This window comes from Triturus cristatus, chromosome 1_2 (assembly GCF_964204655.1).
Source record: "Triturus cristatus chromosome 1_2, aTriCri1.1, whole genome shotgun sequence".
Lineage (NCBI taxonomy): Eukaryota > Metazoa > Chordata > Amphibia > Caudata > Salamandridae > Triturus > Triturus cristatus.
The window spans coordinates 69,447,936-69,467,293 of NC_140580.1; the positions used below are offsets into that span (position 1 = coordinate 69,447,936).

At 43.1% G+C, this 19,358-nt stretch overlaps 1 protein-coding gene across 1 annotated transcript in view; it reads left to right on the plus strand.

Annotated features, from left to right (window-relative positions):
• CPXM2 (carboxypeptidase X, M14 family member 2) overlaps positions 1-19,358 on the plus strand; it is a 381,585-nt gene that overhangs the window by 350,343 nt on the left and 11,884 nt on the right. Inside the window, exons 10-11 of the mRNA XM_085601678.1 lie at positions 12,764-12,943; positions 15,066-15,363. Coding sequence (XP_085457804.1) covers positions 12,764-12,943; positions 15,066-15,363 — 478 coding nt within the window. The remainder of the gene's footprint in view (positions 1-12,763; positions 12,944-15,065; positions 15,364-19,358) is intronic.

The following is a 19,358-nucleotide window of genomic DNA, read 5'->3' on the forward strand; positions in this document are numbered from 1 at the left end:
CGAGGATTCAGTGATAGTGCAAGTTTATTCAGGCATGAATAAATAAAATCTGTGGTGCATTGTACTCTCTCGATTCAGGTTGTGTTAAATAAAATAACTGGCAGCCACATCCTTGCTGGTAATAATACAAGACCTTTGCCTCTGTGATGAACAGAGCTCCTTCCGGCGTGGACGCACTAAATCCTCATTTAAGGAACTCCTCATTGGCAAACACATCCAGGATACATATACAAGCATTGTAACAGTGAAAATGTAATAGTCTCCTCTTGAAAGAGAGCAGAAAGGCTTTCCATTTTGCATGTTTTGTACCCCTCTCAGAAGTCCAAGCATCCTCTTTTGAAATGAAGCGACATTTTTTGTTGACCAAAGTAATTGTCACTTAATATAAAATGGTGTTGCCATAGTGATGCCCACGATTATATGCAGTGTTAAGCGTTGGTTCCTTCTAATTAGAAGTAAAGATGTGAAGCGTCTGCGTGAACGTGCCGTTTGAGTGATTCCACAAGGGTGAACCTAGGTCATATGTCACACCATTAGTGTGTGTGCGTGTGAATGATGCATCTTTGGCAACTGTATCGCTTTAGTTAGGTGTGTTGTGGTTAGTTTGCTTCCTTAGTCTTCACAAGTCCTGCTGAGTAGCATGATTGTTAGTTTGCTGGGTTCCATATTTTGGGCCTGAGGCTGTGGCGAGACTAGGGGTTTCTGTTCTATTGTTTGTATGGGAAGGTGTAGTGCTACTCACATTGTAGTGTTAAATCATTCAGTTAATTGTGATTTGCATTATGGTGGAACACAAGATCTTTTTCATGTATTACTAATTTGTCCAAATCCGATTCTGCTAGAAGCTCGGCGACGATTTATAAAGCCTATTAAGATACAACACTACTTTAGTTCAAGGTTTAATTAAGGTGTGTAAGTCTCCCCCAAATGAATTTGCTTACTATAACTTGTTTAAGTTTTTTCAAACTTTTTAAAATTTAACAGTTTCTAATTCATGTATTTTGTACTTGCAGACCCCAATTTGCTACAACCTGTTTAAGCTTACAATGAATTTTTAAAGACGTTTTAAAAAATACAAAAATAATTGTTTAATATTTATGTATTTGTATCTGTTGACCTTAGTTGAGGTCTGAATCAAAAAAAATTATTATATTTGGACAGCTAGTGTTTTATCATCTGTGTAACTTTGGTGCTGTGTTGTGCATGAGAACATATCAGCTGTTTTGTCTAAGGTGATCTGTTTGGAGTCGATACATCATAGTGCTTTAATGTTTGTGTCAAATCCAATTGTCATGCAGGTTGTGGTGCGGTGTGGGAAGAGAAGCGACGTTAGGGTGCCGGCGGTTTGCTTAATAGGTTTGGTGTCACCTTGTAGAGCAACTGAAGTTTGTCCAGATGTAATTAATTACTTTACAGTGATAAAGTACGCGGTTGACAGTAATGACTTTGTAGCAATGACTCAGTGGGACTTTACATTCAAAATCTGTTTTTGTTTTGCTTATAACTTAGGTGCCGCTTGAAAAGCCTGCATGGAATTTGGCATTCATGTTAGAGTATGCTGCTATATTTTGGCCTGCCAAGTTCCATGCAGCTTAATATATAGGAAAAAAAGATGGGGGTCATAAAATAATCTTTTCTCATGTTGAGCTCCTCTAAATGTTGCTCTCCGCTACAGCAGAAAGCGTGGAATAGATTTATGCCAAAGGCACAGAACTAAAACATTTATGTAAGTTTTTTCATTTTCAGTTTTGCACAAATAATTACAACATTTATAACAAGCATAAGAAATTACAACAAGCATCCATGGCAGAGCATATACTACACGATTCATAGTAGTATAGTTTGCATTTTTAAACTGACATATGACTGTACATTGAGTCTGAATTCTTTGCCCCCCAGCCTCTACCCCCTTACATCGTGGCATGCTGGCCCTTCTGGCACCCCATGGTCCATCAGTGCTCCAGTCATCGTCTTATGCCTTACACCCCCACTGAGCTGGTTGCGGGTGGTGACAGTCAATTTCAACTGCGCCATTGCACCCCACTGCCTGGAGTATGTACTTTTTACGCAAGCTAGTCGTGGGCTGGTGCTGCTCTAGCTGGGCCCTCAGCCAAGGGAGACATCCCCTGCATAGCCACTAAGCTGTGCAGCATGTCCTCCTACTTCTGACCATCTTCCTCCAAATACTCGTCTGTTCTAATCTCCTGCATACGCCTCAATGGACCAAGTCGGCAGCTTGGGTACCGCAGGGGACATCGATCTGAGTTACTAGGGGTGGGCGGAATTTGCGTAGTTGCGCTACGCAAAGCTCCGTGAAATGGTAAAAAATCGCAGCGAGCAAGCAAAAATTCAGCAAACACGCGGAATAGCTTGTTTACGATGCTTTTTTCCTGTTCGCGAATGCTGTTTGCGTGCTCGGGGGAAAATATCTCGCGAACACGCATTTTGAGAACGCGAACAAGCAAAAAATTCCGCGAAGCCGCGGAACTCAGAATTTTGGGCAATTCCACGTTCTCTGCGGAACGCAAAATTACCCAAATTCCGCGAGCAGAACAGAATTTACCGCCCAGGCCTACTGATAACAATCCTCCATTCCGATAATAACGTCCCTACCTGTGCAGACCTATAGCTCATCCTCACATCTTTGGGGCATGGGATGAGCCAGAGCAAACAATGTTGTATGGTTGCCTCCTTCAGGACTCTAGTCTTCTGCCATATGCTCCTGACTATTTCCTCCCAATACCGTGGCAATTATGTCACATCCCCAAATCATGTGTATAATCCTAGTGCCCCCCTCGCTGCACATCAGACATCCATCCGAGTGAGCCAGGTGTAACTTACATAGCCTCGTGGGGCCAGGACTGTGCGATGGAAGACAAAAAGTGAGCATTCCCAGACACCTCCTTGACCAGTGTACAGGTCTTGATCCAGTCCCCATAAGATCTGGGCTCCGGTTGGACACCTCCTATTTACTCCAATCATATAGAACCACTTGTAGCTGATCTCCCTTAAGGGCCTGTATAGACTAAAGACCAGTCGTCTAAAAGACCCCATATTGAGTAATGTTTCTAAGCTGCGCGTCTTTCCGGGCACTGCAAGGAAACAAGAACACACCTCTTGTGCCATCCTAATTGCCGTGGGCCTACTCCAAACATTAAAGTTGATACAGTTATTCCCCTGATAGAGGTCTCTGAGTGTCTCACAACCTGCTTCGCTCCACTTGGCCATAGACACCTCGTGCCCACGGTTTAAGAATATAGGCAGTTTTTTGGAGAAGGGTGATTTGTGCATGATCCTCCACATTTCAGTATTCCATTCTGAGGAGACCTGCTTCCCTATGTACAGGCAGTGACTATCTTGTTGAGATCCCACCATCAAAGTCATCGGCAGGTGCCCTGCTCCAGGGTCTCCGACCAGCAAGCGCTTTTTTCAGCTATCCCCGTCCGTAAACTACCTAGCCTGCTTTTTATGGGTTGGTGAGAATCCATTTAGTAGTTTTAGAGGTATTTGTGTTTGAAAAAGGTGTTAAGGTGTTGGATGGCCTTGCAATGGTAATCATGCTTTTGTATTTGTTGTCGGTTGAATATGCAAATAGCAGATTTGAGAATTCTATGAATTATGTGAATCATATTCAATTTTTTCTTGAGATGTGATCGGCTGTTGATGGGCTTGAGTTATTTTTTTGTGCCATTTTGGAATTACCCAAATTCATGAATTATGTGCTGTAGAAAAAAAAATCACATATAGAAGAGGAGTCATGATGACTGTTTCTGAGCAGTGGGTGGATGGTTGAGGTGAGGTTGGAGGTATGATCACAGGGTCAAGTACAATAGCTGTACAAAAATACTAAAAATGCATTTAGCATCTTTTAAATTGATGAATTTTAAAACAAACTAGTCATGCACGTGCTATTTTATATTCAGAAATTGTCTAGCATTAAACAAAATATGTGAATGTCTGAAAAATTGTGAATTTTCCACAATCAGAGCAAAAAAGGAATACTCATAAAAGACACTTGTGTGAGCACGTTCAAAAGACACATAGGGACTTGTTGATGAGAGGCGTACATCACGTTTTACCACACAACGTGGTACGTGCGTGACGCAAACCTCCAAGTCAAATTTTTGAAGTCCCGCAAAGCTACCTTGAGTGGCTCTAAGTGGTTTAAAAAATCTGGAGTAACACAACGCAGCGTAAATCACTGTGTTGCGTTACTCTGCCATGAGTAGGTCTTCCATGGGCATTGCATGGGTGTTCCCACGCAACTCCCATTGGAGTTTGATGATCCCCAGATGTATAAAGTACATGTAAATGTGGGGATGCGCCAAAAATGTACTCCTTCACCAGGGAGGCATAATGGGGAGAAATATCTCTATTTCTCCTAGTTTCTTCTTCTTTCTGTGTGTGCTGCAGCACACATAGACTGAGGAATATGCCTCCCAGGATTGATTATGTGCACAAAAACAACCCTGCATGCAACACAGGAATCCTTGCACCAATGGTGCAAGGTTGCCTACGTTGGCACTAGGCTGCCAAAAGAATGCGCTGTATTGCCTTAAATACAGCGCATTCCTGCCCTTTCGCTGTCACACAGCACAGCGCCGGAAGATGTCTTGCTGCGCTGCACTGCGTAACTTCCTCATAAGTGAGGCCCGTAGTATGTAGATACCTGTAGAAAGGCGAAAAACCATTATTCATTCATTAAGTCCTAAAATCCGGTTTCATAGGCAGCGAGCTTGTGAATACTCATGCAAGGTTGAATTTGAGATTTTAAAAAAATTCACAGATTTATAAAAAACTACATTAAAAAGGATAAATTCATGATGTTTATTGTTGGGTACAGGACATAATAGATGCACGAGCAGCTAATACCTTGTAGGAGACAGGAGCTTGAGAAAAGATGCAGGCATTCTGCTCATGCAGATGCAGGGATGGAGGTCTCCTGTCTGCTGTCCCTCGACTACCTCCTTCCCTGCATTCACAGCTATTTGTAGTAAGCTGTAAACTGAGTCCCATATTGGACAAACATATTTGGTGGTTTGGGTTTGTATCTGCTTTTTACATCCGTTTCAGAACAAAACTAAAGTCGGGTCACAAAGCAGCCACTGTTCAAAAAACAGCAACTGCTGACAACCTGACCTTTCAACACCAGGCCCATAATGTCTTAATGTTAGAAACTACATATATGTTTTTCACAATTCTGTTTACCTTAGATCCAGAGGCTGCAAGCAGGAATTCTGTTTTGTTTCATTCTGGAGGAGCCAGCTGTTGTTCATTCTGGTTTTAATTTATTTGAAGAGTAAGGTAACTTCTTTACTTCTGGACTAGGTTTATTTAACCAGTTAAAAATCACCTTAGTGTTGTGGGAGTATTTATGGAACAGAAAACCACGGAACTATCGAAGAAAATACTAACTTTACATGAAGATGTTAAATAATAAAGGGTAGAAACACCATCCCTGGGGCTGCACATTTAAAAAAAATATTTTTCATTGGCTTGTTTACAAATATTTCACAAGACAGCTATTAAAATAAATCTGGTTGTGGGTGTGTGTAAATTTTATCGAGAGGCCGACGCCTGTTATAACAGCGAGAGTAACCTTTGGATTCGTCAAGCTCTGAGGGGTCTTTTAACACTGAGCCCCCAACTGACATGTAGCAACATCCTGGAAGGCAGTTTTCCTACAGCTTTATACGAATTCAAACTATTTATGCCATTTTTGGGGCACCCATGTTCTCGTATGGTACGTTTTCAAAAGACATACACCTATTCATCCTTGGTGCCATATCCCTATGCGTGGTGTCTTCTTATTTCCCCATTAGCATCCCAGAAGCAGCACATGTTCTTCCGTGTCCATGCGGTCAGCTGGCACCAGCGCAGCATTGATGTTTGACCAGCGACTCACCAGCATGGGCATACCTCCTGCCTGAACCTGCAGGCTGGGTTGGGTCTCCAGATCCCACAGCGCCTTCCTTCTGAGGCCACGTCCAGCTTCGCAAAGTGATACTGCTCCATCAAGGAAATGGCGTCCTCCAGGCACCCCCAACGGTTGCATATGCTCCGCCATTTACATACCTTCATTTGCCATTGCAAGTGATTCCTCCATTCTTTGAGTATCTATGTTATTTAATCTGATGACTAGGTGCACAGCAAAGGATGGCAGATCAGGCCATTGAAACCTTAGAAGCCATGTTCTCTAGGGACATCGCTGAATGTCAGTGCCCATTATTGCATTAAGGTGGTGTGGTGTCAGTTACGTCATATGCAGGAAATTGAACTGTGTGTAATGGAAGCGGATTTTAGGGAAACAATATGAAGCCTCTCCAGAGCTTGAGTCCACTCACCATCCTGCAGCTCGTGACCCATCACTTCTCCCATCTGACCCAGAACCATGCCGGGTCCCGCTGAGACTGAAGCTTAGCTGATATATACAGCCCAGAGACTAAAGGTCAGGAGAATGTGTAGAACCTTATGCACCAGCGGTTCAGTTTATCCCCGCTGCCATAAGGCATGGATTGCTCCATTACCTTATCAAGCGTAAGGAACTGCAACCCTGTGTCTTCCACCAGGTCATCTAGAGACCGTAATCTACCCTCCACGTATCAGTCTATGAGGATGTCTGCTGCAGTACTTTTTTGCACCATTTGGGCTGTAAGATGGCCTCCGTTGGTTGACCGACCAATGGCAGGAGTGGGGAGTAGGGTCGCAGTTGGCCCAAAAACTTAGCGAACTTTACCCAAAATTGCAGTGCGCTACGCAATAATTTGGGGGGAGGTAGCCATCTAATGGGGCGCTCCCCAGCATGAGCGGTACTAGCCAGCTATGGTCTGGGTCCACCCTGTATGTTCCCAGCTCCGCTCTGTGGCAACCTGCTAGCCAGTGAGCCAGCCATTGTATCTGCGCCACTATATGGTATCCCTTGTTGGGTGCTGTTTGGTGCAGAGCGATGCCCTGCAATGTCCCCCATCCCTGATCAATTCCCTCACCAGGGCATCCAGGAAGTGAAACCAAGATTGCAGTATCCTGAGAGGGAGACTTACAAAATCATAAAGTAAGGTGGGTAAAATAATAATTTATGGCCAGCCAAACAGACATACAGACTGATAAGTGCCCACTACTCCTGCCTGTCGTGGCCCGGCCCCTCCCACTCTCACGTAAGCTGTGCAGAGATAAATAAAACCATAGTAAACTGTTTATTATCATTTTATTAATCATCTGCTGGCAGTGGGACGACGCTACTCTGCCATTACGGAGGAGCTGCTTCTGCTTCCAGCATGTGGGTGGTTGGGTGCTCACCTCGCAAACCCCGTAATATGGGGTCACCAGTTAGGGCACCAGCGGTAAGCCAAACGCCTAATAGAACTGTGCAGGACGACAATCCATCCTGGGAGTCTTCCCCAGCATCAAGCCCTTGATGGCCCCCCTAATTTAAGTCTCCGAAATGGGTTGGCCAAGGTCCTGCCAGACTACATCAGAGAGGCATGGCAGGGTCACCCCAGCCAGAACCCTGTCAATCAAATTTTCTGTGGCGGGGTCTGAATACCCATACAAGGCTGTGTAAAGTTGCATGAACTCTGGTTAATGTTAGATTGGGTACGCAGCGGCGTGCTGTCGGTAGCCCAGATCTTGTGGGTGACCGAAGCTCTGCAGAAACTAGTTAAACCAACAACTGCCCCACCTTACAACCCTTATGTATGCGACTGAGCTATATGTTCTTTATATGAGAAGAGGCCCAAACGGCGACTGGCATGCGTATGAGACTCCTGCGCCTCCAAGATTTCCTGAAGCTGGAGGGGGTCCAGCAGAGACTCCACCTCTAGGTGTTGCAGCCTGATTTTCAGGCTATCAGTCTCAGATTTTAAAGTCTTATGCACCCCAGCCTGTACGCCCATGCAATGACCCCTAATAACTACCTTAAATGACTTTCAGGCCACCAGCACAGTAACTAGATCACATGGAAAGTAATCACTGATCACCAACAGTAGGGAATTGCGGAAAACCACGTGAGCAATAACTCTGAGCGAAGCCTTCACGTAGGAATCCTGGCCTGCCTCCTCCACCAGTGTAAACCCAGCATGAGTGGGTTGTGGTCAGAGTAAGTGCGGGCCAGGTACTCCAACTTTGTGGCCTGGTCAGCAATCATGGGGATGCTAAAAACCCGTTCTGTCGCATGTAGAGGCGGTGGACTGACACTGGAGCCGGACGGATTTGCACCGCCTCCACACGCTGTAGAAGACTCCAGATAGCTCTCGAGCACCCACCACGGGCACCCACAGTGTCCAGCCCTTGGATCAGGGAGCCCCTGAAATGTGCCGGGGCTCAATGATGCAAGGTTCGGGTCGGCAGCTGCGGTGGTGACCAGAGTGCACTTAAAGTGCAGCAATCGCTTTGGGCGTCTTGGCTACGCACCCCCATGTTCCACAAATGTTCATTCGAATCACACAAGCTATTCAATAAACTAAAGGTCTGAAAGCTGCAGAATGTGACTGTACATAAAACCGGCCACGATAACACTGGGATACAAATTCATGAAACATGAAAAATGGATGTCTTAGGTGTTAAAGATAAAGAAACTGTATGTTTTTAATTTAAGATAAGTTGAAACTCTCGAGAACCTCTGGTTGGTCTCTCTCTAGTGAATATGGCTAAAACCATGTTCCTTTGTCAGTAGCTTCAGCAAGCCACTGAATTTGGGAAATCGTTTTTTAATTGAATTTAATACAGTATGTTTTTTAGGACAACGGAATTAAAAACATTTTTGATAAAAATGTGATTTAGGTGATGAACATTTAGATAACTTTGTGGATAACGTTATACTTTTCAACTTGATTGTGTTTGGGAAATTGATTTTAAATCGTGGCAGGCACATTAAACGAATTGTACGGCTCGATAAACATGATAAAACAATAAAAGTATTAATAAGAATATATGAATAATACTTGCAATTCCAATAATACATGGAATAATGTAACTCCTGTTGGACGTTATAACCCTATTGCAAATCACTGAGGAATTCCCTGAACATACAGAGGTGCATTGCTGAAGGCCAACATTCTTTATAAGTTGGCAGAAATTCGAGGTGAAACGAAATAACCTTTTAATGCATTGCAGAAAGGATTTTAGTACAAATAATACAAGGGCGCGCCATCTCCCTTGCCCCAGGTCACTTAAATCCTTGACCTCTTGCTTCTTCATTTGAAATGGGGGTATAATTGCAGATGTAAATAATGTAATACTGTAATTGTAAAAAATAAAAGAGGAATCCATACTGTCTGAGTAAACAGACCAAACAGTAAACTGGCCTGTGACTTCTTGCAATAATATATTTTTAGCAGTTTGATATGTCATAAACGGCTGCATTTCAGAACGTGCGATGAATGACAAAAAGACAGATTCTTGCCTTTATGCAACGAACCAGTGGTGCAAGAAAATTAGCATCCTGCCATAAACATCCTGCTAACGAGGGCTAATCTTTTTGGGAACAATAGTTTGAAGAAAGAGGGATGAACATCTCTCTATCCCTTTTTATTGTTTAAACACAAGTTTTAATTCTGCTCTGTGAACTGGCTTCATACTGCCTGTTGGAAGCAGACACGTGACGACACAATTCAACTGCAACTGTTATAATTTACTACATTAGAGTAACTACGACATTTTCTAATTGCACATAACTAGATGCAACTAGACTGTAATGAGAAAATTATGAAAAAAGCTTTTGCACATTCATTACTGGTTTCAAAGTGTGTGTATATATATATATGTGCACGGCAGCCCTTGCCGTGGGGAGCGGCACCATCCATGGAAGTCAATGGAGGCTGCAGAGTTGGAACAGAATCTGCACTCGTGTAAGCAGCACAGAAAACGTGGTAACTTACTTGCCTTATAATACTGGGGTCCACTAGGGCGTTTGAATCTGCAACACAGGACTGGACATGCAGAACCTACTAAAGGAGATGACTGTTCTTAACGGGACTACAAGTCCTAGCACGCTTGAGATGAAATCGCACTCAGCGGATATTAATCGCGTGCGGAACTTTCTGTTAGACATCCTGGCAGTGTGACCTTTGAAAAGAACAGTGAATCTCGAAACGCGTCAGGTCTTACTACTGTTAACCCAGGAAAAATAAAGCAAGGTGCCATGAAAGAGAAAAACGGATATATATATATATATATTTATATATTTATATATATATATATATATATATATATATATATATATATATATATATATATATATCTCCACCATAAATCTCCTGGTTAACAGAGCCCCAGACCCTAACAGGGCGGCTTCGTCCAGCATGAACGAGGAGTCCTGCTTTTTATCCACCAACATTTCTGCACCAGAAATGAGACGACTCCAGTGCGGAAGGAAACTTACAGCACTTTATTTCAACTTTGGAGACAGGCAGGCAGTCAGTCCACCATAAAGCACTTGCCCATAGTCCTAACGCGTTTCAGCTGCCCCTCAAGCCTTGCCACAGGTAGGCATTTCATCAAACTGGGGTCACATGCTTCTTAAGCATAGGTCAGACTACCGGATTGGTTGTAATCCACCAATTACTGTGTCCGTTTTTGATGAGCACATTTTGAAATTTTAAAAGTATTTCCTTTAACTGCATTTCTTTGAAATCGTTTTCAATGTCTCTGAAGTGCAGTTTTTAATATTTTCAATCATGTAATGAATTGTGCATAAATAAATCAGTGCCATGGGCTTGCCTCGTGCAATTTCACTCCCCACGTGCGTGCTTTTAGTCCCTTTAACACCAGCAAGCAGAATGGAAAATGTGCTCATCAAAAACGGACACTGTAATAGTGCTAGTAGTGCCGTAAATGTTAAAACGAATTTTTATTTTAAAAAGTAATAACAATTATCATTGTCATAAACATCGTCATCAAATGGTGATAGTCATGAAGACACTAATTATGTAAAGAGAACAACCAGGCAAAGGTTTGGGGTTATTAAAGGTTCAAACTTCTTCAAACCTACAAGGTCTCTAGAGGGGAGATGTTCTCCAGTACTTTCCTTCCTCTGTGTTCAGCCAAGCTTTTTGTTGCTTATGCAAAACTCATCTTGACGTGGCCTAGATTTAGTCTGTGAAGAGGTTGGTGGAGCATAGGGGCTGGGCCCAGTGATTAATTAGGTGCTATTTGCGGAGATGGCACAGGTGTATGGTTCTTTAGATACCGCATTTCATTATGTTATATGTTCTTTTTGTATCGAATTGCCTCTCAGCACTGTGTGTAGGGGTTGTCACTAAAGAAAGAATTCTACTGAACCATTATTATATTTAAATAAAATGTTTTAAACAGCCATACTGTTGTGCTGGTTTGCGCTGTGTGGAACTTTGAGTGGCGTTATGTTTCTAATCTCTGTGTGTCATTCTCTGGTACTGATTTGCGGACTTGAATACCTGGCTCTCCCCGACCTGGTGTCGCTCTAGCACTCTGCCATTTCTAAATCTCGGCCACGCCCTGATTTCTCACAGTTTGACTGACCACCATGATTTACACAGCCTACCGTTTCATGTTCCTGTGTGTGTCATGCTCTCTGTATTGATTTGTTGACATGTGGGCGAGGGTCTCCAGGCCTGGCCAGGTCCTGATTTCCCACACTGTTCGACTCTCCACTACGATTTCTATAGCGTACCATTTGCCGCGCCCTTCTTCCCTCCGCTGTAGAGTATAGTGCTCTTCTGCGTCCTCTTTGCCAGTCAGGTGCCTGAAGTTGGTTCCCAACTAGCACTTCATTTTTAGGTAGAATATTACATGCACGCGTTTCCTGTCTCCGGCTCCCTCCTTGTCACTCCTTTCAGATCTGGTGCTTTGGCAAGGCCTCACAGCATCAAGAACAGATATAGATTCAACCAAAAAATAGAACACGTCATTTGGTCTGTGCTTGTAGGTGGCAGCGAAGTGTGTGGTGCCAGGAGGTCGGTGCTCATTGGTTTCTGCTTGTGAGTGTGTGTGTGTGTGGGCGGATACAGGCATGTTTGTGCACTGGTGGTAAGTACCTCGCTCTGTCTGCCAATGGGCATGTATCTGTGATCTGTACCAAAGCACGTGGAAAGGCGTGTCATTTACCTCGTTATTTCGTTTAGTTCATAGTCCATGACGTACTTGCTTTGGTAAGTAACATGTGGGGTTGTCGAGCGAATTAGAATTGTTTGCCTGGAGGCCAGGACGTGTCCTTACGCGCATGCGCTTGACTAAGGTCAAACTTGGACGGCACTTATTTCAGATTCTCTCTGTGTCAGCATGGCTCCATTGCCCCTCAAAGGACCTGAAGGCAGCAAGTTTGGAGAAACATAAAAAGCATCACAAAAATGATTAAATATCTCTATGTATCCTTCTTTATGTCTTACTTTTTCTCTCTACCCTTTGTTTACAAAGCATTGTGTGTCAGGTCTAAAGCTTGTCCTTTTTTTGTCGTGAAATGATCCATGCAACTGTTCCAAAGACTGCCCATGCCATGCAAGACAGACATTCCCATATGGATGTGTCCAAGAGCCGCTCTGTGTCTCTCTTACCTCTGCTGCACACCTATTTCTTTCTCTAACTCTCCCCCTCTCTTTTCTTTCTTTTCTCCTCTATCCCTCACTAGGTCCCTATGAATGTTTGTCTGTCTCACATTTTCTATCTTTATCACTCTTTCACCCTCCATCTCACTCTGTATTGTTATCATCCACCTTCTTACCCCCCACCCCCACTCTATACGTGCCCCCTAACCCTAAAAATGCCCTCTGAAAATCTTTTTTTCACACAGGGTTCAGAGTTGGGTGGCTGGTCCCTGGGACGATGGACTGAGGATGGAATTGATATAAACAACAATTTCCCCGACTTAAACACCCTACTTTGGGAATCTGAGGATCGCAAGCTGGTTTCACGGAAAGTGGCAAACCACCACATCCCAATCCCAGAGTGGTACCAGTCTGAGAATGCCACGGTAAGGCTACGCATATCTGGTCTTTAATGCAGGCACTAATGGAGCAAGGCTGAAGCAGTTCAGATTGCTGTCGTATACTAGCCAATATTGCAATTCGGCTCCCATAGACCAGTACAATCTTTGCATTTTAAGGGCTTAGTCTTGGTGTCCTGTTCACAGAGCTTACTTTGTGAAAAATAAGTGTGAGGTCCAAAGTTTGTCTTAAGAGGCTACCACCCACTGAGACTACAAGCACTGCCCTCTTCTTCCTTCCAATGGCACATCCCACTGCTAGAATTGGCGCTGTCCACTGCCTTCGGTGATAGCGCCACCCCTGCCTGCAAGCAGTACTGTTCGGGTATTATGGGAAGTTGTGTGATGGGGTCCAAGAAATGTTATACAAATGTATTATGCCCATGTAAATGAGCATACTTGATTGATGTCATTACTTGCATTCCTTTAGACAGGACTTTCTTGATCCTTGACAAGTTTTTTTCCACTGGCAAGGCTAATTCATGTAAGCATCACAATGTTAAAAGTCCTACTTTTACGTAGCGTCACACCAGGATTTAGCCTAATGCCACAGAAGGTTCCTTGTGTCTCAAAAATATAATGATTCTGAAAGTGCCTCAGAGTGACAAACCTGCTTTATATATGTTTAGACCGACTTACAGGGCTGCTGGCTACCGCATAGTATGAACAAAACTAATAGGACACGTTACAACGCAAACATTTACAACGCATGCCTTTACAACGCGGTTTTTACATCGCAACATCCATTACAAAGCATGTTTTTAGAACGCATGCCATCACAACGCTTTTTTAGAAACTACATTTACAACACATTCCATTACAACGCATACCATTACAACACATACCATTACAAGGCATAACACTTTTAGGGCAACAGTAGGGTAAGTGTTGGAGAGTGTTGGGGTAAAAATTACTATTCCCACTCCAGTGAGTGCAACAGTAGGGTAAGTGTAGGGATGAAAATTACTATTCCCACTCCAGTGAGTGCAACAGTAGGGTAAGTGTTGGATAATGTAGGGGTATTCCCCATTACTTACCTTATAATGCGTTGTAATGGCATGCGTTGTAGTGACATGGGTTGTAATGGCATGCATTGTAGTGACTGCGTTGTAATGTTTGTTTCCCGAACAAAACATACAGTATAGCTAGCATGAGCAGATTAGGAACGGTACACTATTACTTTGAAGCAGGTGTGGGTTTATGTACTGCATGGAACATTATCTTTAGCATTACAGAACTATGGGCCAGAAGTGCAAAGGATTTTAGCATTTGCAAAGCCTATGATTCATCAAATCAAAGGGTTTGCCAATGTTAAAACCCTCTTTAAATCGTATTAAGCCCCTTTAACGATTTGGAAAAACTTATCTGAATCGTGAAATGGGTTTAGGAAACCATATCAAGTTGGTGTTTGGAAGTGGCATTTTTAGGGCATATCTTCCAAATACCAGTTCCTTATGGTATTTATTAATATTTTCCAATAGAACTCTGGTTACAAAACATACATTTTTTATTGACAACCGAAAGGAGGTAGTCACTCCATTCACTAACTGTAAAGAGTCCACAAGGGACCCTCTCCTCTTTGTGAATGTTGAAAATTTATTTTTTAGGAGTGGGCATTGGTACATGGGACCACTGCTTACTGCTACAAAAAGGTTATAAAACGTTTAATTTATTTTTTAATAGCATTGTGTTTTCGTTTAAGGTAAACAAGCTGCATTAAAAAAATATTTATTGCTTTATTTAAAAGCAATCACAGACATTGTGGTCTATTGACTCTAGCAGACTTCTTTCCCTGTGATGGCAGTGAATCATAGAGGTCACAATTTGCGACCTAGCTCATTAGTTTTAATGAGGTAGGCCGGATTGCGACACACTGGTACATAGGTTCCTTCACCAAATACCAATCCATTCAGTAAAAGTTGGTGCACGAATTGCAACCACTTTTAACTAATCCATTGTACGTACATATGGTCCTATTTTCTGAGCGAAGGAGAGAACCTGCAGAGGGTAGTATTAAAATGCCCCTGCTTTTAGGTGCAAAAAAGAATTGGTGAGAAACATTTGTTATATTATTTGTTGAATATATGTAGTTGTGTTTATTGCTCTACAGGTGGCCCTTGAGACGCGAGCGGTGATTGCGTGGATGGAGAAGATCCCCTTTGTTTTGGGCGGAAACTTACAAGGCGGAGAACTGGTGGTAGCCTATCCCTATGACATGGTCCGGTCTGTCTGGAAGACCCAGGAGTACACCGCCACTCCTGATGACCACGTCTTCCGATGGCTGGCATATTCCTACGCTTCCACTCACCGCCTCATGACAGACGTGAGCCGAAGGCCATGCCACACAGAGGACTTCCAGAAGGAGGATGGCACAGTGAATGGAGCCTCATGGCACACTGTAGCTGGAAGTAAGCCTTCATTTCTCCCTAATCCCACTTCTCAAGTTCATCTTCCTTTGGACGGTGCCTTTTATATCTTAATTCATGTCACATTTACTACTCTTCACCACTGCATGTTCAGCTAGTTAATATCATATTAGTCTTCCGTGTCTATAGCAAAGGCGCTATGATGTGTTTCCAAAACAGTAATCATCTTCAGACCTGTGTCAGATGTGTCTAGTGAGCACTCTTAATTACTTCCAAAAACGCATTTCACAGAGTTCTCTGGCTTCTGGTGGTGGGGGGGAGTCATCAAAGTGTTCTGCCCTCGCAAGACTTTTAACTCATTTTTCATGGGGCTCCAATGACAGCAGCAATGCTGGTAGAAAGTGCTTTCATTAGAATATTGAGCAAAGCAAACTACTGCAGGTTAAAAAGTTATGAAATGTTAAAAAAACACAACACAATGCAGTTGATGAGTATTAAAGTGCTGACACCTAAAAAAAATAGTTTTAGAAGTAATTGCCCAAAAATTAGTTCTCAGTCTCAGTTGCAATGGTAGATTCTTTCATGGGTGGTAGTGACCTGTATATAAGGATTGGTACAATGGTTTTCTCAAAATGAAGGAGGCTCATAATGGCCCATGGCCTTCTGCTTGCAGTGTGTTGTAATACATTTGCTGATCCAAGTTGTCTGTGTAAGGTTTATTGGCAACAGGTCCTCTGTGCTGATCCCTGGAGGGCAGAGGTAAACTGAACTCCTGAGAGCCACACAAGAGGAATCCAAAGTCAACATTCCAACTAATTTCATAACATGACTCCTTCTCTTAATAACAGACAATGTGCACCTCCAAAAATTGAAAGATAAACAGAAAATATCTTTAAAAAAATGGAGAAATTAATATAAGTAAAACATGTAGAAAACAATATGCTTTATTTTATCCCATAAAACCCCTCAGCCAAAACAGACATCTGCGTGACCTTTGAACTAGGCCCCATGGACCTCTGTGGTCCAGAGCTTGGGCATCCCAGCTCCTTACACCAGTGTACCGCTATTGTCTGCAACTTGAACTTCTCTTCTCATAAGGGGACGCTCTCCTCAACATCTCCTCATCATGCATCATCATCCAACTACCACTCTGATGGTCATGATCCACCACTTGCTCATCACCTAATGACTCCATTTTTGATATGAGACTACATGCCTTAAGTTCTACCTCTGAACAGTCTCAAGGTCTACTCATCTACCCAAAGTCCTCTCCACTTTGCATGAGCCCCTGACCTTGGACAATGTACCTGAACGTCTCCCATACTTAAACGTGACCCAATCTTCTGCCTTAATCAACCTAGAAACAACTTCCTCCTCCCTCTCCCTTTGCCTGTCATCTCTTCTCTTCCAAACGTCTTGTAACCAACATGGTAACAGATTAGAACCTGCTTCTTTCCATCTCATACTAAAGAAAGGGGACACAGCAGGCATTACATTCACACTGATGCAGAAGGTCCATACCAAGTCCCTCACTGCTTGCTCCACATCCAAACCACTCTTGACAGCCATTTACAATGTGTTCTTTACCAGTCTGTTGGCCATCTCTATTTGACTGTTCAACTGGGTGTTATAGAATGACTTTCCTATGTGCTTTACAACATTGTTTCCCCAAAAACTCTTTCATCTATTTGAAATCAATTGTACACCATTGTCCATCACCAAATAGCGAGGCACACCGTCTCTCATGAACACCTCTTCCAAGGCCTTTATGGTACTCACGTTGATGATCGGTTTCACAAAAAACACTTCCAATCACTTGGAATGCATATGCACAGTCACAACAGCAAGCCCACCGGGGTACCAATGAAATCTAAACAGATTTATTTCCACCGTGCACAGGAATTCTCAATATGTTGCCCTTCCACACCCACTACAAACTTCATTTTATTGCACGTCAAATGCTCAATTATCCTCTGGATAACTTCTAGCTCGTTCTCTGGCCACCGAAACCTATCTTTAAGTCTTTTCTTGTCATGGTTTGCCCCATATGCCCTTGTTATGCCATCCTCGTCTCCAAAATTGTTGTAATAACTATGCTGATCCAAATTGTCGTTGTAAGATTTATTGACAATAGGACCTCTGTGCTGATCCATGGAGGCCAGCAGCAAACTGAACTCCTGAGAACTGTACAAGAGGAATCCAAAGTAAACATTCCAACTAGCATTCCTAACTCTTAAACTCATGAAACAGCCACAGGGATGAAGAACAGAAGTTAAGCCTTCTTGTTCGATTTCCAAGGGGGGTTATCCAATCTCTTTAATCTGCTTCTCATTTCCTGAGCTTGCACGCCATTTCCATTCTTGCAACTGCCCAGTTGTCCTAATATGTCAGGCTGTGGTGAAAAATCTGTCCACTCTTGTGAAAGGACAGAAGTGCTTTCCATAAGCAGGGCCTTTTCACAGGACAGATTGACAGCTCATATCCAGTGAACCCAATCAGCCTCAATTTGGGTTTTTGTAGTTTGACCATCAACATAAACAAAGGAGCAAGTGTCAGAGTAAAAAAGGCTGCTCCACATCTTACCCTCTATAGAAGAAAACCATCTGCCCTGAGTAGATATTATTGCCAATCTCCTGCATGCTAATGCACAATCAGGAAGGGATTATATAAAGTAACTACTCTCCTCCTGAGGGCACGGGGAAAAATGCAGATTGGATAATTTTTGCGGTGCCTAGACAGTTCCAACTGGTGCACCAGAAAAAAAGCTGAATGGAAACAATTCAACTGATGAAACAGTTCCCTACAGCCATTCCTCATCATTTAATGGGGCACCTCTGAATATTATACCAAGCACTGTATCTCACTAGATTCCACTCCGCATTAACCATCCAAGATTAAACCAGCAAGAGTCTGGTTTAATGTGGATCTTATATGTTCTTTTATCATTGGCAGTTTAATGCAGATTTGCATTAGTTGGCAGTGGTGACAGAGGTTTGGGATTAACTTGCAAAGAGGCTTACCCGATGCCTGCTACCGCCACCAGTAATATAATGCCTAGTCAGCATTAGGGAGACTAGATGCAAGAAGCAGGACCTCATTTACTAAGGACAGCTGCATGGCAATTGTGCCTCGTTCATTGGTGTTCTGAGAAGTGAGGTTTTGCTGCCAAAGAAGCCTCTTCAAGTGAATACCTGACTGTGAGTAATGTGGGGGTAGGGGATGAAAGTCAAAATATCAAGGCCAGTCATAACAATCTGCATTTATTCAGACCCCAGAACATTGTCTAGCAACACAAAATCATTATAAGTTTTGGTATAGGAATATTCCTTGCATGGTTCACAATCATGTTCCCCTGCCCTAAGTGCCAAACTGCGAGAATCTGGTAACCTGGCTTTTGATTTTGCTCATATTGTCACCCTAATCTAGCATTGCGAAGCGGCCTTGGCCTGTCACTTTACACGAGTGATGCCCTAAACCTGTACTGTGACCTAGAGGAGCACACCAAGCTTGCTCCAGTTGACAGGCAACTGACTACTTCCCCTGTCATAAATATAGCACATAGAGCAGTGGTTGTGGAGTACCATTACAACAACCAGACTTTTTTATCTGTATCACTGAAGTAAAGACCTGATGGGCCACTCATGCAAAGTTCTGCTTCTATGTGATTACTCTTATCCTAGTGCTAATATCCCAAGTGCATGTTGTGTGGTCACAATATGTAGGTTAGGTTGTTTTCTCAGAGACAGGAAGTGCATTTCTGGCATTTATGAAGTTGAAAGAAGGAGAGGGAAAGAAACCTAGACACTGATGAGACAGAAGAAGATACAAGACTCCTGATTGACATTCATATTGTTCTCAAGTTATGTATGTTAGGGCTGAAGAGTGGGAATTCAGACTCTGTTGTGCAAGGTAAAGGAGATCCAGCCCTTTGTCTTTCCCTGAGCACTCAGACCCCATGCAGTAAGCTCCACCTCTGTGCACCTCGGTTATAGGTGTTCCAGGTTAGAGACTACCCTGCTTCGACACACATCACTCTA